At 46.2% G+C, this 26334-nt stretch overlaps 1 protein-coding gene across 1 annotated transcript in view; it reads left to right on the plus strand.

Moving 5' to 3' along the window:
• Nucleotides 1-26334, plus strand: part of Bfsp2 (beaded filament structural protein 2) — an 86897-nt gene that overhangs the window by 24888 nt on the left and 35675 nt on the right. Inside the window, exons 2-4 of the mRNA XM_012950071.2 lie at nt 15116-15198; nt 22988-23144; nt 24886-25047. Coding sequence (XP_012805525.2) covers nt 15116-15198; nt 22988-23144; nt 24886-25047 — 402 coding nt within the window. The remainder of the gene's footprint in view (nt 1-15115; nt 15199-22987; nt 23145-24885; nt 25048-26334) is intronic.

The raw sequence follows: 26334 nt of genomic DNA on the forward strand, positions 1-26334 counted from the left end.
TTGCTCTGTGTTCGGTCCTGAGAAAGCAGGTCAGCTTCTTATGGCCTTATGGATCTTCCCCTGGATCTACAAGCTTCAATAAATATCCCTTCCTCCATAACTGTGCCTGGTCTGGAAGTCCATCACAGTGAGCCTGAAGCTGTCTGCTACACCATCCCAGCCCCAGCCACCTATGGCCATCATTCTCAGCTATTGTAGCTTAAATATAAAATGTCTCCCCAAGGCTCATATGTTTAAACATGTGATCTACAGCTGATGGAACTGTGTGGGAAAGTTGCGGAACTTCTAGGAAGTGGAGCCTCTCTGGAGGAAGGGAGCAGACCTTGAGGTCTGGTAATCTGGCTACCCACTTCCTTTAAGCTGTCTACTTTATGGCTGAAATGTGATAAGTCTTCCTGTTAGGACTTACCCACCATAATGGACTAAATTCTCCTAAAATAAAAGCCAAAATAAACCCTTTCCTACCTTAAATTGCCCTTGATCCGGTATTTGTTCACAGCAGTGAGACAGTAATTGATACAAAAGCTCACTACTAAGTTGTTCATTAAAACCTAAATTGCTTATTAAAGCCTAAGTTGTTTATTAAGCAACAGCCACAAGGCCAGGTACCAACAAGGCAGGTGTAGAGATTTAAATATATGGCTCCATCGACTCAGGCTTGACTCTGGAGTCTCCAGTGGGTGTAGCCCTACTGAGGAAGAGGTATGTGGGGTGGGTGGGGGGGTGTTGGAACTTGAGTCCAGCCCTAAGGCATGTGGAGAGCAGTTTGAGATCTAGCAGTTCATGCTGCTGGTGCTGACGTAAGGGAGCCGGCTTCTTTCACCATCGATGGTGGTCCCTGGAATTTGTAAGCCTGAAATGAATCCCTCCCTCCCATAAGCTGTGTCTGGTTGGATGTTTGTCCCAGCAACTGGAAACTGACTGCAACAGCAGGGAAAGTAACAATGCAAGGCAGGAGGCAGGCAGACAGGCAGGCAGAAAGATAACTATTGTTGGTGTTAATGGCACCTGCAATAGGGAAAGTCATACTTGCTTTGCCTTAAGACAAACCTCTTAACCTGTCAGAATGTGATGCTCTGATCATAAAATGATGATACTCACACCACGGGCTGTTGTGGGAATTAAATAAAAAATAATTTACTTAGAGCCTCTATGATAGCCCCTGCCCATGGTAAGTTCTCAGATAATTGTGGGAGTAGTTTACAACATTATTTATGGTAGTTTAATAATGATAACCATGTGCATAGACCTTTGCCCCACCTGCCCAGCCAACTCTTTTGGGGAGGAGGGATTCATTATTTGTACAATATCACAAAGGGACAGACCCCTGCTACCTCAGGAGCACCCTGTTTTGCGAGTAGCCATCTCAGTCAGTCATCTCCAGGCCAGATGGGCTGCAGGAAACCTCCCCTTGAAATGGGAGGAGCCTCTTGGCAAGTGGCGCCACCTCCTGGCAGCTCCAGAAACTGTTGCAAATCTAACATCTCTCCTTAACCCCCTTGCAAAATGTTCTTTGCGTCTTCAAGTAATCTTCTCACGAACAGAACTGCCTCGATCTTGGGAAACCAGACACACAATCCATAGCACCCTTCAGCCTTTCCATCTGTGTTGGAATTTCCTGAGGATTATAACGCAACCATACGCCTCCACCCTGTCCTGGGACCTTACACCTGTCTCCGGTCTCTGCCACCGCTGTTTGTGACAGAGGAACTCCCCCTCCTTCTTTTGCTCCTTCAATTGCATTTGCATTGCTTTTGGGGTTTAGATTAGAGCTTGAGTTTGGAGGGGGGCAGCAATTTTCTGTCTCTGTTCCCCCAATACTTCCCCTAGGTTCTTTCTCTGACCCTCCTTGTCTTGCTCTTCTGAAAAGGAAGGGAGGAATCGCAGCTGTCATCAGAACTGTGGTCCTTGTGAAGCTTAAAGGAAAATAGCAGGAGAGGGGAAGGCTTTGTCAGTATCTACGAGACTATAGCTCCCCAGGCCGCGTGCGTAATTAGTGTCACATATAAGTGTAGAATTTTTAGTGATGGTGACATACGCTGGCCCTGCCTCCTTCCTCACCAGTAACCTGACAGTGTGGCATTTGTCATGGTAGCTACTACAGTCTGCCAGGTCCTTTTCACTCTATTTGTTTGTTTGAATGTGGTCTGCTGTGTACCAGGCACGGTGAGAATTCAAACATTAAAGAGTAAAAATTCTCCGACTGTGCACTCTGGGAGTCTAGGCGAGGAGAGGTGCTTAATCAACACACCCACACATCGTGCAATGCCAGCATAGTGCTGGGGATGTGACAGATGTCAACTGTACACCAAGGGGGGAGGGGGGGATTCATTGAGACATGGTTATCAACACAGATCTGGTATGCTAGGAATCTCCCCCAAGATCCCTTTCAAGCCACTCAGTGGGAGATAGGCACTGGCCCCTGGCACTGGATTAAGAAAAACAAAAAACAAAACGAGTGGTCCCACAATTTTTTCTGATTACTGGTAGATGACGCAAGCTTGCGTGGTAGCCAGGCATGGTGGCGGGTGCCCGTATTCTCGGCAATGGAGACTGCGGGATGACCCGGGCTTTGAGGCCAACCTGGGTAACAGAGCAAGACACTTTTTTCCAAAAATAAAAATTCCACTCGCTTTAAGTCTCAAAAAGCAGTCCTGGTGGCTGGGAAGATGGCTCAGTGGACCACTTTTTTGCATCTGGCTTGAGTGGGTGCCTTGGGAGTTGAACCCTGGACTGGTAGGCTGTGCAAGTAAGCACCTTTAACCGCGGAGCCCCAAGACAGAGACTCTCAGTGGCCTGGAACTCATCAATGAGGCTACGCTCGTTGGCCAGCCAGCCCCAGGGGCCACCTGTCCCTTTCTTGCGCACACTAGAAGAGTTTCTCTACATTAGGGATGGGCCAAATCCCTGTTTTGGGAGAACCCTGGTTCTTCCTATCCCTGTACTAACATCTCCAGTTGCTTTTGCCCAGCAGGGGCCAGGTTGTACCTTTATAACAAAGATCCAAGACCCACAAAACCAGAAATATTTACTGTCCAGCCTCTGAGAACAAAGTTTCTAGCCCTGCCCTAGGTGGGTACACCCAGAGAATTGACAGCTTTTATATGGCATTTCACGTGGCAAAATGGTGCCTCCCAAGCTGCCACACAGATTGACCCTCCCAGGAAGGCTCGGGAGACCTCCTCCTTCTTCATCGGCCCCTCTGCTCTGCGCGTCTCAAGCCCTTAAAAAGTCTGTCGCCCTGATGCTTGGGAAAGGACGTCTCATTGTTTCACATACTTGACTCTTTAAATGTATAGCACTTGTGCATCGATTTGCTAAATATTTATTAAGGGATTAATAGGCACCTGGTTCTTCAGAGATAAAGCTGCTCTGTTTTACAAGAGAAGAAGCAGCATCATTTGACGTTCTAATCATGATTTAATCGTGGTGGGAAGGCAGGTGGCCGAGAGTGGATTTTGCCGGCCTGCCCTGGAGATAGGGCATTGTGGAAAAGTAATAATAATAATAATAATAGTAACAAAATAGCTGGCATTATCCTGCAGGCCTCGGGATGTTCAGCTAGGAAGTCAAACCAACAGCTTGGCTAACCGCCCACAGCTTTTGACAGCCAGGGCACCTCCGTCGTAATTCTTGGTAGAAAGGAGCTGTATTTCACACAGACAGTCCCTCAGTAATTAAACCAGTGTGTGTGTGTGTGTGTGTGTGTGTGTGTGTGTGTGTGTGTGTTTTGTCTTGCCTTTTGACCTTTGAAAATAAAATATCTGCAATTACAAGAACCCAAGAGCATATGAGAAAGTAACAGTCCGTAATCAATGCAACAAGAAATAGAGCTTTATTATTTTGAATCACCCAGACAGCCAACAAAGAGGGAGGGAGGCAGCCAGTGACAGCCCTGAGCTTCATTTGTCAGCCGGGAAGTCAGTGCCTGATGTTGGGGGCTGGAAACTGGAATCATCCAGAAAGATGGAGAGACACAGCCCGGTGGGAACAACAGAAGAGCTGAGGCTGCTGGGAGCAAGCTGTGGAGACAGGAAGAGGCGAAGCAGGAGAAGGCTTCCTGACAAAGTCCTCAGGAAAGTCCAGTTTTAGAAACTGCGTGTGGACACATGTGCAGGCCCACACAGGGGCAGGAAGCTGGGGTTTGTCCTTTGGGGTTTTGGTTTTGTTTCATTACAGGGTCTCACTGTGGAGCCCAGGCAGACTTCAAATTCATGATCCACTTGCCTCAGCCTCCCAAGTGCTGGGATCGCAGGTGTGTGCACCCCCATGCCAGTCTCTGTGTGCTATCTTGATAATTTTTTTTTCACATTTTTCTTTTTTTTTTTCAAGGTAGGGTCTCACTCTAGTCCAGGCAGACCTGGAGCTCACTATGTAGTTTCAGGGTGGCCTCAAACTCACTGCGATCCTCCTACCTCTGCCTACCAAGTGCTGGAATAAAAGTCATGTGCCACCACACCAGGCTTTCTACTTTCTTTTTAAAAAATTATTTATTTTGAGAGAAAGAGGCAGGAAGAGAGAGAGAGAATGGGCAAGCCAGGGCCGTGACAGCTGCTGAAAATGAACTCCAGACTTGTGCGCCCCCTTGTGCACATGTGCAGTATTGCACGCTTCCATCACTGTGGGTCTGGCTTACATGGGACCTGGAGATTTGAACATGAATTCTTAGGCTTCATGGGCAAGTGCCTTAACAGCTAAACCATCTCTCCAGCCCCTGATAAGTTTTTAATTGAAATTTAGGAACAAGAAAACAGAACAAAGACTACTAAACATTATAATAGATATTCCAACTGATATATAAGCAATAATCTCTGAAATGGGTATAGAAGTTGGCAAAAGTAAAGATTTTAAAAATTAGGGCCAGGTATGGTGGGGTACACCTTTCATCCCAACACTAGAGAGACAGAGGTTGGGAGATTGCTGTGTATTCGAGGCAAACCTGGGACAACAGAGTTCCAGGTCAGCATGGGCTAGAATGAGACCCTACCTCAAGAAAAGAAACAAAAAATAACATTTAAGTGTAGGATTTCAGCTGTTGAAGTGCCACAATGATGGAGAAATATTCTGATATCTACCTCAATTATATATATATATATATATATATATATATATATATATATATATGTATATGTATATATATATATATATATGAAATTTTCCATAATAAAGTCTTTTTAAATTGTTTGGCATATGTATATGTGTGTTGTGTATGTATGTGCATGGGCACACATGCACATGTGTTCACATGCATATGGAGGCCAGAGGACAAGCTTGGGTGTCATTCCTTAGGAACACACCCACTTCCTGCCGGTCATTAGCCTGGAGCTTCTCAGTCCGGTTCCACTGGCTGCCAGTGAGCTCCAGGGGTCTTCTTGTCTCTCCCTTCCTAGCGCCAGGATGACCGCCACGCTCAGCGCTTACTTGGATTCTGGGAACTGAACTTGGGTACTTAACACTTACGCAGAGTGGGTAGGATGTAAAATGTCTCCCCTAGGCTCATGTGTTTGAGTGCTTGGTCCTCAGCTAGGGGTGCTGTTTGGAAAGGTGGTGGAACCTATAGGAAATGTCACTGAGAATGGGCTTTTAGGTTTTATAGCTGTTTATCCCCTGCTTCCTGATTAGGAACATGTGACCAGCTTCTGCTCCTTCTGTCATGATAGATAGATAGATAGATAGATAGATAGATAGATAGATAGATAGATAGACAGACAGACAGAGATGATAGATAGAGATAGACAGATAAATAGAGATGATAGATAGACAGATGATAGATATTATAGATAGATATGATATAGATAGATAGATGATAGACAGATAGATAGATAGAGATGATAGATAGATATAGATAGATAGATAGATAAATAAATGATAGATAGATATTATAGATAGATATGATAGATGATAGATATATATAGACAGATGATAGATAGACAGACAGATAGAGATGATAGATATCGATAGAGATAGAGATGATAGAGATAGATAGATAAATAGAGATGGTAGATAGACAGATGATAGATATTATAGATAGATACATAGATAGATATGATAGATTATAGATAGGTAGATGATAGATAGACAAATAGATAGAGATGATAGATAGATATAGATGATAGATATTATAGATAGATATGATAGATGATAGATAGACAGACAGATAGAGATGATAGATAGATATAGATATAGATAGAGATGATAGATAGAGATAAATAGATAAATAGATACATAGATATGATAGATAATAGATAGATAGACAGATGCCACAATCAGAAATTTAGGTTTTATTCCAAACGCAAGAGACATCTCTAAAGAGTCTGGGAGGAGGCAGGACTCAGAGTGATATGATCGAAGCCAGGGAATTTCATATTATCCAGAAGCAGGCTGCAGGTCCCATGGGAGGGGAGCTGGGGAGACAGCGCAGTGGCAAAGAGTTTGCATGACGTGGTGACAGTCTGTGCTCAATGCCCGGTACTGCCCCAAACAGAAATGAAAAGAAAGAAATAAAGACAACACTGGAGGACAGAGGCGCAGAGCAAGGGTTGCAAGGGTCTTCCACAGGAGATCAGGGTGCTGCCTTGCAGCAAGGTGATGCCAGGAGAGGTGGAGAGAGGCAACCGGACCTGAGAGGCCATAATGGAGCCCACTCGGTGTTGGGTTAGATGTGGGAGAGGATAGAGAGCCAGAGACTCTCTGGTTTCTGGGTACATGTCTATCATTTTCCTCTGAGATGGACAGGACAAAGGAGAAGTAAGAAAGAAAAGGTATACCCATGGTGGTATACACCTTTAATCCCAGTACGTGGGAGGCTGAGGTAGGAGGATCGCTGTGAGTTCAAGCCTGAGACTACATAATGAATTCCAGGTCAACCTAGGCTAGAGTGAGACCCTATTGCAAAAAAAAAAAAAAAATCCACAAATAAATAAATTAATCAAATAAATAAAATAAAACAAAGGTCTGGCAAGCGTTAGTGAGAAAGAACGATTGGTGCAGCAGGAAGGAAGGGCAGGGGTGGTGTCAGGGAAGCCAAGAGAGAAAAGCACATCTTCTAGAACACACACAAGCTGGGATGTCGACGTGCGCGCGGAGAAGCTTGGCTAGATGGCAGTCCTCTCCATCTTGGTGAGAGCAGTGTCTCTCGGGAGCTGGGGACAGAAAATGGTTTCTTGTTCCCATATCGCTGGAAGCAAGTCATGCTGAGCATCCATCCTAAGTTGAAAGACAAAGAAATGCGAGGAGGTTTCCCAGGGGCCCCCAGTGCTCGCCCCTGCACGCCAGCTGAGTTAATTTCCCAAGAGCCCTGTCTGGCCCACCTCTTCCCCAGGCCTCCAGCTCCGGCTGCTGAGAGGCCGATATCTTTAACTCCAAATAAAGCATTCATGGCACTCTTGGGCTCGAATGATAACCTTTTTTAAAAAAAAAAAAAATTTGCTGCTTATCTTTGCCTTTTTTGTAAAAACACAATCATGGTCAAATCCCTCATCTACCACCAGCAGCTCCATTTATTTCAATAACTACATCCCCAGTGGAGCAGCAATAAGAAAAGATAATGTCCTCATTGCCAGAGTGAAAATGTGACTAGAGTTTTTCCAAGACCTATGGATAAGAGAAATTGAATAAAGGGTTGGAAAGATGGCTCAGCGGTTAAGGGTACCTGAGGGAACAACCCGACAACCTGAGTTCAATTCTCCAGTGCCCACGTAAAGCCAGATATACAAAACGGCATGTGCATCTGGAGTTCATTTGCTATGGAAGGAAGCCCTTACTCTCTCTCCTTCCCTCTCTCTCTCTCTCTCTCTCTCTCTCTCTCTCTCTCTCTGTGTGTGTGTGTGTGTCTCAAATAAATAAAATATTTTTAAGAAAAGAGAAGCTGAAAGAAAACATTATGTGAAACCACTTGATGGACAGAAGTCTTCCTTCAATTGCCTATGCATTCAAACAGTGTGGAGAGGGTGACCAGGGGTCTAGCTCAGTGTTGGAGAGAGTCCTTAGCATTTGTGAGGTCCTGGGTTCAACCCCTGGCACAAAAAACAAGGAGGAGAGGGTGGGGCAGGACAGGTAGAGTAGAAACAATAACAAGATGTGCCAACCTATCTAATTCATCCAATTCCCATTGAACAACTGCTTTGTACAAAGGCAAATAAAAGTAACTACAATGGTCACCACTCATGGGCCCTCCATTCGTGGAATAGTCACCCTGCGCTAGGCAGTCTGCTGAGTGCTTTCGGTCTGCTTGGCTCATTCAATTCTCATAGCTACCTCAGGAGGCAGGGAATGTAACTGAGGATGAAGAAACCAGATCTTAGTGTAACTTACTTGAAATAAGTAGTCCAAGCTAGTGAGTAGAGGAGCTGGGATCAAGAATAAAAGGGCTGGAGAGATGGATTAACGTTTAAGGCGCTTGCCTGCAAAGCCTTAGGTCTCATGTTCAAGACTCCAGATCCCATGTAAGCCAGATGCACAAAGGCGAGGCAAGCGCAAGGTCGCACATGCCCACTAGGTGGTGCAAGCATCTGGAGTTCAATTTCAGTGGCTGAGGCCCTGGCACACCAATTTCTCTCTCCCTCTGTCTGTCTGTCTGTCTGTCTCTCTCTAATAACCTTTTGAAAAGGATAAGAGAAGATTGTCATTTCCTGCAGTGTGTTGATGCTGAATATGGTAAGATGGAGATCAGAGATCATGGCCCACAGCAGTGAGGTGGTCCAGATGTGTGGATACTTTCAGGAGAAGACGTAGTATATGCATGTGTGTGTGCAGATACATGCACAGAGGCCAGAGGAAGATGCTAGGCATCCTTCTTTTATCACTCTCCATGTATACCAACCTTGAGACAGAGTCTCTCCCTCAACCCTGAGCTTCTGTCCATCCAGTGAGCCCCAGTGAATCTCTCTTCTCCACCACTGCCCCCTGTGGACTGGGATTACAGATGTGCGTGACACACCCAGCTTTTTACATGGGTTCTGGGGCTCATGGGTTCTCATGCAAAAGTGGCAAGCGTTCCTAACTCCTGAGCCATCTCCCCAGCCCAAGGGGATAGCTCTCTTTTTAACAAGAGCCGGGTATTCAATCACACAGCGATGATGGTGACGTTTCAAAGCAGGAGAGTCTGAAGAGAGGAATGCCCCTGGTGATCCTTCCAGCGCTCCCTGAAGCAAAGCTGCCAGTTTTCCCCTCAAAGTCACTCCAGCAGGCCACTATTTCAGTCGTGTAGACATTTTTTTCCAGCTGGAGAGGAAGCCAGCCACAGCTCCAGGGTTATGAGTAGCTATCCTTGCATTCATAACACCAGCCAGATGACGACGCATCCTAACATCTGGTGATTTCATTGCCTTCTCCGCTGGAAAGAATGCTGACCAGGGAGACCATTACCACTTGCATCCACGTCAACCCTAAATCAGACCCAGATAATTAATGCACATCTCTCATAGCTTAGAATAGAACAGATCGTTCTTCTCCCAGAAAAGTCAAAGTTCTGTGGGCATATGGATCTGCCCCCCGACCTTTTTCTCCCTCCCCCCAGCTCCTCTCTACTTGCAAGGCTTTTGAAAGAAGGCTGAGGGGTTTGAAGCAGATGATGGTCAGGTACTGTTGTGCTGGGTCGGGTTGGTGCGGTGGTTTGAATGAAATGTCTCCCACAGGCTCATGGGTTTCAATACTCGATCCCAAGCTCATAGCAATTGAGGAACGTTGTGGGGCCTTTGAGAAATAGAGCCTTGTTGGAGGAGGCGTGTCTCTAGGGGCCAGCTTTGGGGGGTCACATGGCTCAGCTCCAAGCCTGCTGTTTAGATTACTTCCTTCCTGCTGCTGTGGAGATGTGACACCCGGCTAGCTGTCCGCTCTAACCATGCTTTCCCTGCCGTAGTGGAACTTCCCCTTGAGACTGTAAGCCAGAATAAAACCTTTCCTGCCGCCAGCTGCTCTGGTTGGGTGTTTAACCCCAGCAATGAGAAGGTCACTGCTACGGTTGTGTTGGATCAGGCGAGTGTCCTCAAACCATGCAGGCAACGTCTCTCTTCGTGGTCATGATATGACCCAAAGTGGGCCCAGGAGCCCTGACTATTCTGCATATCAAAACAAAGACAACACAATGCCAAAGAGTCTCTCTTGGTTCTGAAGGGCCTTTGGCGTTCAAAGACAATGGCTAGGCTGTGCACACGTAGACCGGGTTGGGGTGACACGCTGGTTGTGCCACTCTCCACTCTGTGAGTTGAGTCGACTTTAAACTCTCTGAACCTCACTGTTCTCACCAGTCAATTGAGTGTGTCGGCAGTCTGAAGGGGCGCCTTGAACACTTAATGAGGTCATGGTAGGCGTCGTGCACCCCATTCGATATGGGGAACAGTCCGTATGAACTCTCCATAAATAAATCCTGTGGATCATGGTGTTGGCCAGTTTCCCTGGTGTAAATATTCTCCCCACGGCTGGCATCAAGCTACAGACATGGCATCACTGAAAGCAGAGCTGGGAAGAGAGGTGCATACCGCGCCCGCACGCAGCGCTTCCACCGTCCACACGGGATCAGAGCGCGTCACCTCCCGAGCAGAGGTAGCTCTCGAAACAAAACAGCTAGGACGCGTGGAGAACTGCCCTTGTATTTCAGTATTCATCACCTTTTTAAAATATTTCATTGTAAGCTTACATCATTTAATTTTTCATAGTGGCCTGCTTAACAGCCAGCACAACGAACGTTTGAAATATTTTATGACCTACTCTCCCAACCATGGTAAGCCAATTTCTAGCGCAATCCTGAGCACAGCTGTAGTCAATAAACGGGATTGCCTTTCCTTTCCGAAGCCCTGGGGAAGATTTTATGAAGGTTTGCCCGGGCGGAGCCTGTTCCCAGCAGGCTCAGCAACCCTTCTTTGCTGCTGGTTGGAACCTCTTTGGACTACTGTCCCGGTTCTGAGTATGTGCTAATTAATGCTCAGGGAAGGTTCTGGCCCCCCTCATGTCACATGACTGGACTTTTCTCCAGCTGGGGAGGCTGAGGAACCACTAACCTCTGTGAAGGAGGTGCCTCCGCCTCGCTAGGGATGATGGCCAGAGAACAGTGCAGGCTCTCTGTGGCTGCAGAGTGGAGCCTGTTGGTTTATTTTAGGATCCCTGTCTGGGAAGAGGATGGAAAAGCAGGGCCAGTTAGCTGTACTTTGGCAAGTTGGGGCCTATGATTAGCTTCCACTTGAGGGTGGAATAAACCCCTAGTTGTTACTAAACAAAAGCAAAAAGAGTAGGAGAGCCTGCAGCCTCTCCCTTGCCCTGGTCCTGCACAGCCCCAAGAACAGACATTTGGTCAGGGCCTCCCTATCTGCGGTGCGGTGTCCACGTTACCCCAGAAGGTGTCCCGTTCTCAAGCCAGAATAAGAACTCAGGTCGGAGGAGCAGAGCCGGGGCCACCAGCCTCCCCTCCCCTCACCCCCAAGCGTTCTGCATTTGCTATGCAGTCCCTTTATGGGTTGATCTAAGCACCCTCCTATGTAGGGGGAGTTTGCAGTTGACGCGAGGAAAGTCACAAAAGCACACACAGGATAGTGTTGTCGCAGGACAAGGCTAAGCGAAAACTTTTGGGGAACGTTAGCTGGAAAATAAACGTATCCAAAACGCCAGGGTCAGTTCTGTGCCTCTGATTCCAACCTTCCTTCGACTTTTCCAGGAAAGTATCCATTCCCACCACCCACGGTTTGCCTTTTCTTTTGAGTTTTCTGCCAACTTCCGGAGTCCATGTTTACAAAAAGAAGTAGGAACTGGCATGGAGGGGTGGCTCAGCAGTTAAGGCACTTGCCTGTAAAGCCTAACAACCCGGGTTTGGTTCCCCAGTGCCCACATAAAGCCAGATGCACAAGTGGCATGTGCATTTAGGGTTTGCAGTGGCTAGAAGCTCTGGGGTGCCCATTACCTCTCTCTCTCTCTCTCAGATAAATAAATCAATCAAAAATAAACATAAAAATTAAAAGAGAGCCGGGTATGGTGGCACATGCCTTTAATTCTAGCACTCAGGAGGCAGAGGTAGGAGGATTGCCATGTGTTCAAGGCCAACTTGAGACTCCATAGTGAATTCCAGGTCAGCCTGGACTAGAGGAAGACCCTACCTCAAGAAAAAAAAAAAAAAAAGAGCCGGGTGTGGTGGTGGTACATGCCTTTAATCCCAGCACTTGGGAGGCAGAGGTAGGAGGATTGCCGAGAGTTCGAGGCCACCTACAGAGTGAGTTTCAGGTCAGCCTGAGCCAGAGTGAAAGCCTACCTTGGAAAAAAAAAAAAAAAGAAGAAGAAAGAAAGAAAAAAGAGGATTGAATCATACAGTACTTGCATAGTATGTATAAGTGATGAGTTAAATCCCCAGTAATGAAAATTACATACGTACATACTCAAAATAAATAAACATGGGCTGGAGAGATGGCTTAGTGATTAAGACACTTGTCTTCGAATCCAAAGGCCCCAAGTTTGATTCCCCAGGACCCACATAAGCCAGATGCACAAGGTGGCGCATATGTCTGAAGTTCATTTGCACAGTGCACCCATTCTCTCTCCCTCTCTCTCACATAAATACATAAATCTTAAAATATAAAAATAAATAAATAAGTAAGCAAGAAACACTCAGCTGTACCAAGGTGGGACTTTTAAGCCAGGAAAATATCTGCCAATTGAGTTGCATCCTGATCTTCCTAGTTCTAGCTTTTTTTCAGGAACGTCCACATTGCTTTTCATAACGGCTGTGTTAATTCTTCCATCCTCAGAGTGCAAGGGTTCCCTCTTCTTCCCATTGTTGCCAGCACTTGTTATCTTTCATCACTTTAATAATAGACATCCTGATGGTTGTGAGGTGATATCTCTTTGTGGTTGTAATTTGCATTTTGCTGATAATTAGTGATGTTGAGCAAGCTAATTAGCATGAGTTAATCATCCTATAATGTAAAACATATTTTTAAGAATCAGATTGTTCTCCATAAATATATATAATTACTCTCAATTAAAAATAAAAATTCTTGGGCTGGAGAGATGGCTTAGCAGTTAAGCGCTTGCTTGTGAAGCCTAAGGACCCCGGTTCGAGTCTCGGTTCCCCAGGTCCCACGTCAGCCAGATGCACAAGGGGGTGCACGCGTCTGAGTTCATTTGCAGTGGCTGGAGGCCCTGGCACGCCCATTCTCTCTCTCTCTCACTCTCAAATAAATAAATAAAAATGAACAACAAAAAAGAAAAATTATTGGGCTGGAGGGATGGCTTAGTGGTTAAGGCATTTGCCTGCAAAGCCCAAGGGCTCTGGTTCGATTCCCCAGGACCCACATTAGCCAGGTGCACAAGGGGGCACACATGTCTGGAGTTTGGTTGCAGTGGCTGGAGACCCTGGCATGCTCATTCTCTCTCTCTCTCTCTTTCTCTCCCCCTTTCTCTATCAGATAAATAAATAAAACCTTAAAAAATAAATAAAAATAAAAATTCTCGAGGCTAAGGAGATGGTTCACTGGGTACAGGGCTCACCACACAAGTGTGAGGACCTGAGTTGTGGTCCTCTGCCCCTGTGTGAAAGTTGACTGTATGCCTGTGACCCCAGCGCTGGGGGATGGAGGCAAAAGGATGCCCTAGGGCTTGCTGGCTAGCTGGTCAAACTGAATGCGTAAGCCCTAGCTTCTGAGAAAGACCCCGTCTCGAAAACATGAGTTGGCCATGAGTTTGAGGCTAACCTAGGAATACGGAGTACTGAGTCAGCCTGAGCTAAAGTGAGACCCTACCTCAAAAAAGCTAATAAGAGAAGTGGAAGAGAAAGAAGAAGAGGAGGAGGAGAAGAAGTTGGAGAGCAATTGAGGAAGACATGAAACATCAGCCTCTGGCCTCCACAGGCACAGATGCCTACACACCTTCATACACAGGTGTGCCCACACACTTATGAACATGCATACACACATGTACACCGAACACACATACACACAGAAACAAATAAATACTTTAAAAAAGATTCTTGGCTAGACGTAGTGGTGTGTGCCTGTAATCCCAGCACTGGGAGGCAGCAGAACCGTGAGTTTGAGGCCAGCCTGGGCCGCAAAGCAAGACCCTGTCTCAAAATAGATAAACAGGGCTGGAGAGATGGCATAGCAGCAAAGCCAAAGGATCCAGGTTCAATTCCTCAGGACCCACGTAAGCCAGATGCACAAGGTGTTCTATGTGCCTGAAGTTTGTTTGCAATGGCTAAAGGCCCTGGTGGGCCCATTCTCTCTCTGTGTCTGCCTCTCTCTCTCTCTCTCTCTCAAATAAATAAAAATAAAATAAATTTTAAAAGATCAATAATTAAACAACAAATATTCTTTAAAGTAGCTTAACTCACATATATGTGTATACTCACATACATGTATTTCTCAGGTTGACATGAGACCTTTTAGCAATCCCACCTGTGGCACCTGTTGGGGGGGGGGCTCAGGAACTGGAGAACCTGCTTTGAAAATCATTCCTCAATGTCTATGACCATACCACCCTGAATGCACCTGACCTCATCTGAGAATCATTCTTCAAGGCTCACTGAATGCCAAGCTACACGTACATTGTAACGTTGCCATGCACACATGAATTTCTGAGGTCACACTGTCCTATATGGTAGTCTCTAGCCAAGTGAGATTATTTCTATGTCAATTAAATATAGTTAAATAAACTGCTGGTTTCAGCTCCTCAGTCCCCCTTGTTGCATCTTGAATGTTCAGTAGCCATCTGTGGCCACCAGGCTGGACAGCACACACAGGGGAAATTCTCATCACCACAGGAAGTAATACTAGACCATGCTAATCTAGACATGGCGTCAGCCTCAGAGGCACTCCTGACCATGTGATGTTAAGAGCTGCTCAGCTGAGCTGAAGGGGCCAGAACTCTGTCGTGGCTGAGGCAAGAGCTCTGGGACAGAGACTGTCAACTATTGCATCTTGGAGTCCCCATTTTGTCCCCAAAACCTAACTCTTAAAAACTCTTAAAAGGTACCCAGATTTATACTTCTCCCCTCCCCCCACCTGCCCCAACCACCACCTGCAAAAAGAGGAACTCATTCTAAAAATACTTGCTGCTATGAAAGATCCATCAGCTCCGTGACCCATGCAGGTCATAGTGGTAAGCAACCCTGTCTCTTTGGTGTGTGTCGTTCCAGGTGGGCGAGGCGGTGCTGGAAAATGCTCGGCTCATGCTACAGATGGAGACTGTCCAGGCCGGCGCAGACGACTTTAAAGAGAGGTAATGCCTTGTAGCAGAGGGGACAGTCCCTCCCAAATGCAAACAATGCTGACAAAAAAAAAAAAAAAAAGCCCCAAGAGTTTAAAGATCATGTCTAGGATCTCCTGGTTAGAGCAAGGTTCTCAAACCCTAATGTACGTCAAAATCAGTCACCTTTCCAGCAAACCCAGATGGCTAGGCTCCATCCCAAGTTTCTGATTCCACAGGGCTGAAGCTGGGTCAGCTTTCATGTCTTCAACAAGTTCCGAGTGATAAGATCCTGTGGCTCCTCAGACCATACGCTGAGAACTATTGGTTCGGAGAAGGGCTTCTCCAATCTGGCTGCTATTAGAATTACCTGGGCCTTTATTTATTTATTTATTTATTTATTTTGGTTTTGTTTTTGAGGTCTCTTTTTTATCTTATTTTATTTTTTTAATTTAACTTTTTTTTTTAATTTTAAAGAGAGGGAGAGAATTGGTGCACCAGGGCCTCAGCCGCTGCAATGGAGCTCCAGATGCTTACACTGCCTAGTGGGCATGTGTGGCCTTGCGCTTGCCTCGCCTTTGTGCGTCTGGCTTACATGAGACCTGGAGAGCTGAACATGTATCCTTAGGCTTCATCGACAAGCACCTTAACCACTAAGCTGTCTCTCTCCAGCCCTTATTTTGTGTTTTTGAGGTAGGGTCTCACTCTAGCCCAGGCTGACCTGGAATTCACTATGGAGTCTCAGGGTGGCCTCGAACTCATGGCAATCCTCCTACCTCTGCCTCCCGAGTACTGGGATTAAAGGCATGCACCACCAGGCCCAGCTTCTTTCTTTCTTTTTTTTTTTTTAAGAAAGGTTCTCATGTAGCTCAGGCTAGCCTCAAACTTGATATGTAGTAGAAGCTGGCCTTGAACTCCTGATCCTCACGCCTCCACCTTTCAAGTGCCCGCTGATAGGCGTGGATCACCCATGCTCTGCTAACCTAGACAAGGTAAGATACCAGTGCATGGCCAGGTGCAGTGTTGCACATCTGTAATCCCAGCTACCTGTGAGGCTAAAGGGGCAGGACTGCTGAGCCAGCCTGGGCAACATAGTGAAACCCCATCCCAAGCGCTTTGTAATCCCTGCAACTTGGAGGCAGCGGCCGAAGGGTCAGAAATTCAAGGCACCACAGTAAGAGTTTGAGGCAGGCCCAGGCTATGAGGGACCCTATCTCAAAATTAAATTAAATTAAATTAAAGCCAATGCGCAAGCTGCACAGACAAATGAAAGCACAGCCCTTGGAGATAGCTTCAGTGATCTTAATGCATAGCCAGGAACCAAGAAGCACTACACTGAGATTTTACTGTCTCACAGATAGTTATTTTAAATGATACAAACACAAACATTTTGATCTTCTTAATTTTAATTTATATGTGTGTGTGCACATGCATGCTGCACACATACACACACACACACACACACACACACACATGCAAAAGCACCAGGGCTCCTTGTCTCTGCAAATAAGTCAGATGCTTATGCCACTTTATATAGAAAAGTTGGGAATTAATTGGGGTCATTAGGCTTTCACTCAAGCACCTTTAACTGCTGAACCATCTTCCCATCCCCTAACATTTTATTCTTTTATTAATTTTGAGATCGGGTCTCACTCTAGCCCAGGCTGACCTGGAATTCACTATGTAGTCTCAGGCTGGCCTTAAACTCATAGTGATCCTTTTACCTCTGCCTCCTAAGTGCTGGGATTAAAGGTCTGTACCAGGATGGAGTGATGGGCTAGTGGTTAAGGCACTTGCCTGTGAAGCCTAAGGACGCATGTTCAGTGTCTCTCCTGATCCCATGTAAGCCCGTGCATAAAGGTGATGCAAGTGCAATGTCACACATGCGCACTAGGTGGCGCAAGCGTCTGGAGTTCAATTGCAGTGGCTGAGGCCCTGGCGCACCAATTCCCTCTGTGTGTGTTTCACTCTCTTTCTCTTGCTCTCTATAATTTTTTTTATGTGTGTGCCACCACACCTGGCCAAACATTTTATTGTTACCAATTACATATTTATCTTTATGGCTACTTCTATTTATGATCTATGGGGCAGTTTCTTTCCGCTGTTGGCCCATTTGTCATAGCAATGTAAGGTTTATTTTATATAAAGAACTTTCAGACTTTATTTAGGTTTTGCTTTTTAAGTAGACACATTTAAGGAAAAAATAGACAGTAAATAGTGACTCTGGGATATGCATTTAGGGCACAATTGTAAACATGAGTGACATTGGGGAAACACTGGCCTAGTGGAGAAGCAAAAGGAAGGAGATTCTTTTATGGATGAGCAGAGTACTTCTGGTATTCTGTGGGAAGGGGTGTTCCAGAAGTTGGGCACACAGATGAGGGATGGGGTGACTGTTTCAGAGAATGTTTCTGGGCTGGAGAGATGGTTCACTGGGCCACTGTGGCCTGCATCTCCAGACCGGAGGTGCTGGCTGAAGCCCACAGAGCCGGGGAAAGGGAAAGAGCAAGTGGAGACTCAAAGCTCAACAGCAGCCTTGGGAGACATCGCGGGATATTTCAGAGCCTTAGAAGGAGATTACCAAAAAGCGCTCCACAGATAACCTAAGACCCCTGTAGTGCAGAAGGATGCGTGTCCTTAAAGGGAAGCTTCCAGGGGAGGCGAGACAAACAGAACTTCAGAGACACCAGGGACTCTCAGTGTGCATGCACACAGACCAATCCGGATAGCATGGGTGGGTTATAGTAGCAATTTAAAGTTTATTTTATTTTATTTATTTTTAATTTTTTTGTTTATTTATTTACTTGAGAGCAACAGAGATAGATAGAGAGAGAGAATGGGCATACCAGGGCCTCCAGCCACTGCAAATGAATTGCAGACGCGTGCGCCCCCTTGTGCATCTGGCTAACGTGGGACCTGGGGAATCGAGCTTCAAACCTGGGTCCTTAGGCTTCACAGGCAAGCGCTTAACCACTAAGCCATCTCTCCAGCCCCTTAAAGGTTATTTTATATAAAAAGATTTTTAAAAAAACTATTTAGTATGGGTGTGTGTGGGGGGGGGGGTGTGGACCAGGGGATAGCTTTGAGGTGTCTGTGCTCCACCTTCTTTGAGACAGGTTCTCTTGCTGCTGCAAATAACCTGCCAGACTGCGAGAAAACATCGGACTAGCTGGCCAGCAAGTTTCGGAGTCTCAGGGCTCCGGCTCCCATTGCCCTAGCACACTGAGATCACACACGCATGCGCCACGTTGCACCTGGCTTTACTTGGGTGCTGGGGCGTTGAATCCAGGCATACGGTTTTGCAGGCAAGTACCTTTAACCACTTAGCCATGTCCCAAGGCCCAAGAGCTTTTTTTTTTTTTTTTTGAATTTTTTTTTTTGTTCATTTTTATTTATTTATTTGAGAGTGACAGAGAGAGAAGGAGGCAGAGAGACACAGAGAGAGAGAGAATGGGTGCTCCAGGGCTTCCAGCCACTGCAAACAAACTCCAGATGCATGCGCCCCCTGGTGCATCTGGCTAACGTGGGTCCTGGGGAATCGAGCCTTGATCCCGGGTTCTTAGGCTTCACAGGCAAGCGCTGAACCGCTCAGCCACCTCTCCAGCCTCCAAGAGCTTTTAAATTTTAACCCTACCCATGTTATCTGTAGAAAGGAGGTTTGATTTCTCAAAAGGACTAAAGTGTTATGATTGAAGGACCTTGAGTTTGGCTCAATGCTAGAATAGATGCTTAGCTTAACCAAGGCCTTGGGTTCAACCCCAGCACACATAGACACACAAATTTCAAGATGTTAATGAAAACACAATCTTTTATAAAGAATGCATTGACAGGCCAGGTGTGGTGGCACATGCCTTTAATCCCTGCACTCGGGAGGCAGAGGTAGGAGGATTGTCATGAGTTTGAGGCCACCCTGAGACTACATAGTGAATTCCAGGGCATCCTGGGCCAGAGTGAGACCCTACCTTGAAGAACCAAAAAAAAAAAAAAAAAAAGAATGCATTGACATATAAAAATCTAAATTCAGGGCTGGAGAGATGGCTTAGTGGTTAAGCACTTGCCTGTGAAGCCTAAGGACCCCCAGTTCAAGGCTCAATTCCCCAGAACCCACGTTACCCAGATGCACAAGGGGGCGCACGCGTCTGGAGTTCGTTTGCAGTGGCTGGAAGCCCTGGTGGGCCCATTCTCTCTCTCTCTCCCCCCCTCATTCTCTGTCTGTTGCTCTCAAGTAAATAAACAAAAAAACCTTTTTTAAAAAATCTAAATTCAGAAAGGGTATAGAAAAATGCTTCAGAGGAGCTAGAGAGATAGCTTAGAGGTTAGGGGGCTTGCCTGCAAAGCCAAGGGACCCAGGTTCAATTCCCCTGTGCTCACATAAACCCAGATACACAAGGTGGCGCAAGTGTATGGAGTTAGTGAGTTAGTATACAGTGGCTAGAGGCCCTGGCACACCCATTCTGTATTTCTCTCTAAAATAAATAAATAAAATGTTCTTAGAAAAATGTTTCAGAAGCCATTCCCTGGGAGCTGAATCAAAGGTGGAAGTTTAGGTCTCAGGTAAGTCTGGTGGCATACCCCAGGACTCTGCCCTTGATTTGGGGGGAAGGGTACCAAGGATCAAACACAGGGCCTGCCCCACACTCTACTTGTGAGCCACATTCCTAGCTCATACACTATTTTAAATTGCAAGATACATAAAAGCAAGGGTGGGGCTGGCGAGATGACTCAGTGGTCAAAGGGGCTTGCTTGCAAAACCTGATGGCATGGGTTTGATTACCCAGTGCCCTGTAAAGCCAGAAGCACAAAATGGCACATGTGTCTCGAACATGTTTGAAGTGGAGGAGGCTCTGGCATGTCCATTCTCTCTCTCTCAAATATTTTTTTCTAATTTTTTTTAAAGCAAGTGTGGTTAAGTACATGGTAGGTGGACTTTCAGATAGCCCTCCCTCCAGAGGAACCCCGACTGCTGTGACCTAACATCACCCCCTTATCAGCATAAAGCAGTAAAGAGTGTTCATCACCCCCATTTCCCTAACAGCAGTTAGGGTGGCTCTGAGGGTGAGGGCTGAAACTTGACAGGAGCTAGACAGTTTCCTTGGCTAGGCAGACAGATAGGGGGAAAGGGGGCCCTTGGTAGGTGGCTGCGGTTATATTTTGACCCAAGGTGGCAAAGGCAGTGTCCCCACTTTGCCTAAGTGAATTTTCCTGCTGGTGGGCTGGCTTGGCAGGTTGTCTGGGGCCTGACCAACGCATGCTGGATGAACCAACCAGCATCTTCCCGTTCATTTAAACTGACCAGTCATGGACGCTGGGTGGCTGGGCTTCCCTCATTGGATAAAAGCCCGGCTCCCACAGCGGCTGCTGGATTCCCCAGCTTTGGAACACCTTCCTCACTGAGGAGTCCATCCTCTCTGCTTTTCTTACTCTTGCTTTGAAATAAACTTTATTCTTAAAAAAAAAAAAAAAAAATTGTAGGTAATAACAAAGTCAAGATGGCCTGTGAAGAAAAGAAAACCAAAATTTGGACTCAAAATGACCTCAACACATGGGACAATGAGCCAGTGAAATAGAAAAAGAACAACTGTGAACTTCTCCTTTGGGATTCGAACACCAGGTGTACCTCCACAGGGTGGGGAAAATGAGTTAAAAGGAGCTCTTGTAAAAAGCACCCTGGGCTTCTAGCTGCCAAGAAGCTTGGTGTTAGCCACAGAACCAGATGGTGAAAATCACATAAGCAAACATTCAAAGAAACAACCAGACAACAAAAGCAATCATAGAGTCCACAGTGAAAAGAATCGGGGGGGGGGGCGGTAAATAGAGGGGCAGATACAGCGAGCCTCACAGGACTCGGAGCTCTTTGGGCAATGTCAGTTCTCTGTGTCACACTTTCATCAGACACGGGTCAATGACGGCCTTTCTAACCACTGCACAAGCGTATCTCATGCCTGGAGCTGGGCGCTGGGAGAGCAAAGTTGGGAAGGACATAGGCCCTGTCTTGATGATAGGGATACAGCACATTTTGCCTTAAAGAGTGGAGGAAGGTGCCTAGCCTGCAGAAGATAGGGTTTGGGGTGAGGGTGGCCCTCTGAATATTTGTAAGACTGTCAGAGGAAGGATTAGAGTGACTTTGGGCATTCCAGAGGGTTAGACCCATCCTTTTATAAGAATGAAGACATAAACTCTTATAAGAAAAAATTTGAGGGCTGGAGAGATGGCTTAGCAGTTAAGCGCTTGTCTGTGAGGCCTAAGGACCCCGGTTCGAGGCTCGATTCCCCAGGACCCACCTTAGCACAAGGGGGTGCACGCATCTGGAGTTCGTTTGCAGTGGCTAGAGGCCCTGGCGCGCCCATTCTCTCTCTCTCTCTCTCTCTCTCTCTCTCTCTCTCTCTCTCTCTCTCTCTTTCTGCCTCTTTCTCTCTGTCTGTCGCTCTCACTAAAATCTGCCTCTCAAGCCAGGCGTGGTTGGTGCACGCCTTTAATCCCAGCACTTGGGAGGCACAGGTAGGAGGATCACTATGAGTTCGAGGCTGCCCTGAAACTACATAGTGAATTCCAGGTCAGCCTGAGCTAAAGTGAGACCCTACCTCGAAAAATCAAAAAAAAACTGCATCTCTCACACACAAATAAAAAATTAAATATTTTTAATCAAAAAGAAGGCCTTGCTGTAAACCAGAGATTATGTGAACTAGGATGGAAAGCCAAAAGTGGACGGTTTTAGATGGAGGTGTGTTGTGCTCACACATCTACATGCTATTACGAAAGTTGTAATGGTTTGCCTTTTGGTTTTGTTTTGCTTCTGTGGTGCTGTGGATCCCATCTATGTCCTCTCATATGAGAGGTAAACACTCTACCACTAACCGTTACACACCTTTGAAATTTCTGGGTTTTTCACATACAAATTCGGGCATCCCTTTCTCTGGACTTTTCCACAACCAGAAATGGGAGGAGCTGGGCGGCAGCGCCCCTTGTAGGTTAAGATCGCGCCCTGCCGAGCTTCATCTCCACCTTGCCCTGATAACCACGCTCGCCTGACCCTGGTTGGCTCCTCTACAGGTTCCACTTGGGTTTCAGCCAGTGTTGCGAATCTCAACACTTTCCCCATTTAGGTATTCTCAGCCTGATATTTAGCAAGTACATTTCTTTTAAAAATATATATATTTTTTTGCCAGGCGTGGTGGCCCACGCCTTTAATCCCAGCACTCGGGAGGCAGAGGTAGGAAGATCTCCGTGAGTTCAAGGCCACCCTGAGACTACATACTGAATTCCAGGTCAGCCTGAGATAAAGTGAGACCCTACCTCAAAAAAACAAAAATAAAATTATTTTTGAAAGAGAGAGACTGAGGGAAAGGGCACACCAGGGCCTCCCAACACTGCCAAAGAACTTCAGGCATGTGTAGCTGGCTTACTTGGGTACTGGGGAATCGAACCTGGGTCCTTGGGCCTTTGCAGGCAAGTGTCTTAACCACTAAGCCATCTCTCCAGCCCCTCAGTGGTGTTTTTTGTGGAAGATCCTTGGATATGAGCAGGACAATTCAGAATAGTGATGGAGATGTTATATCCCCTCATGGTAATCTCAACTTCTGAAGCAGCCTTCTCGAAGGAACCATGCTCCAAACATCCCATGAAGCTGACTGTAGTTATCAGAAGCTGGCTGTAGTCACTTTCATGTTAATAAACTGACCTGTGGCTACTGCACTCAAGGTTACCCGAACAGTGACTAACATTCCTGGTCTATCACTCATAGGCCCTTTGGTAATATCTATAATCTGACTTTTTTTTTCTTTTGGGCCACCTAGCTAGGCTGATTAAGTTCCTTTAACTTCAGATATGAGAATGAGCAACCATTTCGGAAGGCAGCCGAGGAGGAGATCAGCTCTCTGTACAAAGTCATCGATGAAGCAAGACTAGCAAAGACAGACCTGGAGAGTCAGATACAAAGTCTGAAGGAAGAGCTGGGCTTTCTGTCACGGAGCTATGAAGAGGTAGGTGGGGCCAGGGCTGCTGTGCGGGTCCCATGAGCAAGGCACTCACCTGGGGGGCTAGGCATAGCAGGCAATGGGAGCTCTTCTATTCCTTGCTTGCCCAGGCCTGCCAGGAAAATGGTAGTAAAAGCCCTGGTCAGGTCCCAGAAGTTTCGAACTCAAATGGCATCAGGGAACACGCTAAACCATCACTGGGGACAGGAGGAGGAAGAGGTCTAAGCAGAAGCCAGTACTGAGGCCTGCGTTGAACTGAAAGTATCCCCCAGGGTTGAGTAGCAGCCGCAAGGCCTTGGGTTCAGTCCTCAGCACCAAAAGAAAAAAAAAAAATCACAAAAAGATAAGAAAAAAAGGGAAAATTAAAAAAAAAAAAAAAAAAACAAGGGAAAGTATCTCCTTGGTGTATTGTACCTCAGGCACTTCCCACACTGCTGGAGGTTAGCCCTGTAACTCTGAGGCTAGACCCAGAGCTGCGGGCCCCTCACATTCATTAGTAAAATTAGGTCAGAGCTTTGAGGGACAGGACTGGAGGGCACCTCCAGCAGTGAGGCGGTCCATTCCCTGCAGGACATTACGACTAAACCAGCTCGTGCACTTCACTCTCTCATCTATGATCCAACATGCTTCTGATTGAGAGTCAGCGCCTGTTTAACAATGCTAACCTTACACTCACTAGTGACTATAAGCCCATTGCTTCCTGCACCCAGTTAGGTCACTGAAGACAGTAACCCCTTAGATTCCAAAGTTATTGTTAAATCTCCAAAGTGTGGCTGCACTTTATACCTAATTTCATTTTGCTATAATTGCTTACTTTATTTTTGCTTTTATTTATTTGCTTGTTTGTTTATTTTTTTTTAATTTTTGATCTGGGGCTGGGTTGGTGGCGTCTAGCTTAAGAAATGCATCCTTGGGGCTAGGGAGATGGCTCAGCAGTTAAAGGCACTTACTTGCAAAGCCTGATGGCCCTGGTTCAATTCCCCAGTACCCATGCAACACCAGATGCACTAAGTGATGCATGTATCTAGAGTTCATTTGCAGTAGCAGGAAGCCCTGACACACCCATACTCACTCTCTCTGTCTGCCTCTTTCTCTCTCTCATAAATAAATAAAATAGATATTAAAAATTAATGTGAGGGAATTACCATGGGATTTTTTTATAATCATGGAAAATGCTAATAAAAATTTTTAAAAACCTCAAAAAAATAAATAAAATAAAATAAAAATTAATGCATCCTTGGCACCTCCTAAAGGAGCTACTGGCATTGAATGGTTTCTGGGACAGTGGGAGTAATGGTATTCAGCGGTGTGGCCACTAGTAAGTTGTACAAAGTCCAGGAAGGACTTATGCAAGGAACCCTAATTTCACTCGGTCAGCGGGTCACAAAAAGAACAGAAGAAGACATGAAAGTAGAGAGCTGATTGGTTGGGAACAAATTTAGCCAGAATGAAAGGGGAATAAAAGAAGGCAATCGGAGGTGAATAAGGATCAAATACAGCATATGCATGTATGAAATTGTTGACAGTAAAAGTAAAGTAAAAACAGGGAAAAAAAATGGATCCTTGGAAAGAGAATATGGTGTGTATACCAAGAGGAAGACTGGGAACTGGCCAGTCTTGGTGAAGCCCATGTCTGGCCGTAGCGGGACGAGAGGCAAAGGCCGGCTCACCGAGCTGACGCTGCTGGCCGGGTTGCTGCCTTCTTTCTCCTGCGGCCCACACCTGACGTGTGTGTTGCGGCTTTCAGGATGTGAAGGTGCTCTACAAACAGCTGGCCGGGTCTGAGCTGCAGCAAATGGACGTTCCCATGGGCACTGGGCTGGACGACATCCTAGAGACAATAAGAATTCAGTGGGAGAAAGACGTGGAAAAGAAGCGGGTGGAGACTGGAGCCTTGCTCCAAGCTAAGGTAAGAGGCGAGTTTAGAGCTGAGGATGGTGGTTCACACCTATAATCCCAACACGTGGGGAGCGGAAGGAGGAGGATCACCATGAGTTTAAGGGCAACCTGATGAGCTACATAGTGAGTTCCAGGCCAGCTTGGGCTACAGTGAGACCCTGCCTACAGAAAAGAAAAGAAGGGCTGGAGAGATGGCTTAGCAGTTAAGTGCTTGCCTGTGACGCCTAAGGATCCTGGTTCGAGACTCATTTCCCCAGGACCCACGTTAGCCAGATGCACAAGGGGGCACACGCGCCTAGAGTTCATTTGCAGTGGCTGGTGGCCCTGGCATACCCATCCTCTCCCTGTCTCTCTTTCTCTCTCTCTCTCTCTCTCTTTCTCTGTCTGTCGCTCTCAAATAAATAAATAAAAATAAACAAAAAAAATTTTTTAAAAGAAAAGAAAAAGAACAGAGGCAGGCTCAGCATCCTCCTCCCTGCCCTGAGCAGACGTGAAGGCAGTTAGTCTGCAGAAGGAAAAAAAAACTGTTTAGTAATGAGTTCAGTCTCACCAGACACAGAAGAAATGCAAAATTAAATTAATAATGCGTGTTTGCCTATCTAAAGCAAGAGAATATTTACAGTGGCAATGCCTTGTAAAAGCAGCACACGCTGGCACACACGGTTGAGTGCTACCTCATCATCTACATCATGTGCTTATTTGTCCCTACTAGCTGGGTGATCTGGGCAGTGTCCCCAAAGAACTAATTGAAATGCAAAGGGTGAGGAGGCAGCTCAGTGGTAGAGGGCTTGCCTAGTATGTCTATTGGTTTTAATCCCCAACACTGAAAATGAAGGAAGGCATGGAGAGACGGTGGAAGGAAGGGAAGAGGAAGGGAGACGCAAAGAGAAGGTAAAAAGCAAAGTGAGAGAGAAAGAGAAAGAAAGAAAAAGGAAGTAAGGAAGAGATAGGAAGGAAATGAGTCAGAAATTGAGAAGGAAGGAGGGAGGGAGAGGAAAGGAAGGGAGGGGATGGGAGGGAAGGGGGAGGGGAAGAGAAAGAAGGAAAGGAAGGTAGAATAATAAGAGGAAGGAACAGGGATAGAGAGAAAGAGAGAGCAAGAGAGAAGTAGAGAGGGAGAAGATAATGCAAATAATTGATGTCCAGATATACTTACTGAAACATTATAAGAGTGAAAAAAAAACACATAATAAAAGTAACTGCTTAATCAAAGGAGAAAAATCTAAGCCATAACCTAACGAGGCTGCCGTGTTCAATGAAACCAGGCAATAGCGATTCACGAAGCGTTCGTGATAGA

The sequence above is a fragment of the Jaculus jaculus genome, chromosome 17 (assembly GCF_020740685.1).
Source record: "Jaculus jaculus isolate mJacJac1 chromosome 17, mJacJac1.mat.Y.cur, whole genome shotgun sequence".
NCBI classification, from domain to species: Eukaryota; Metazoa; Chordata; class Mammalia; order Rodentia; family Dipodidae; genus Jaculus; species Jaculus jaculus.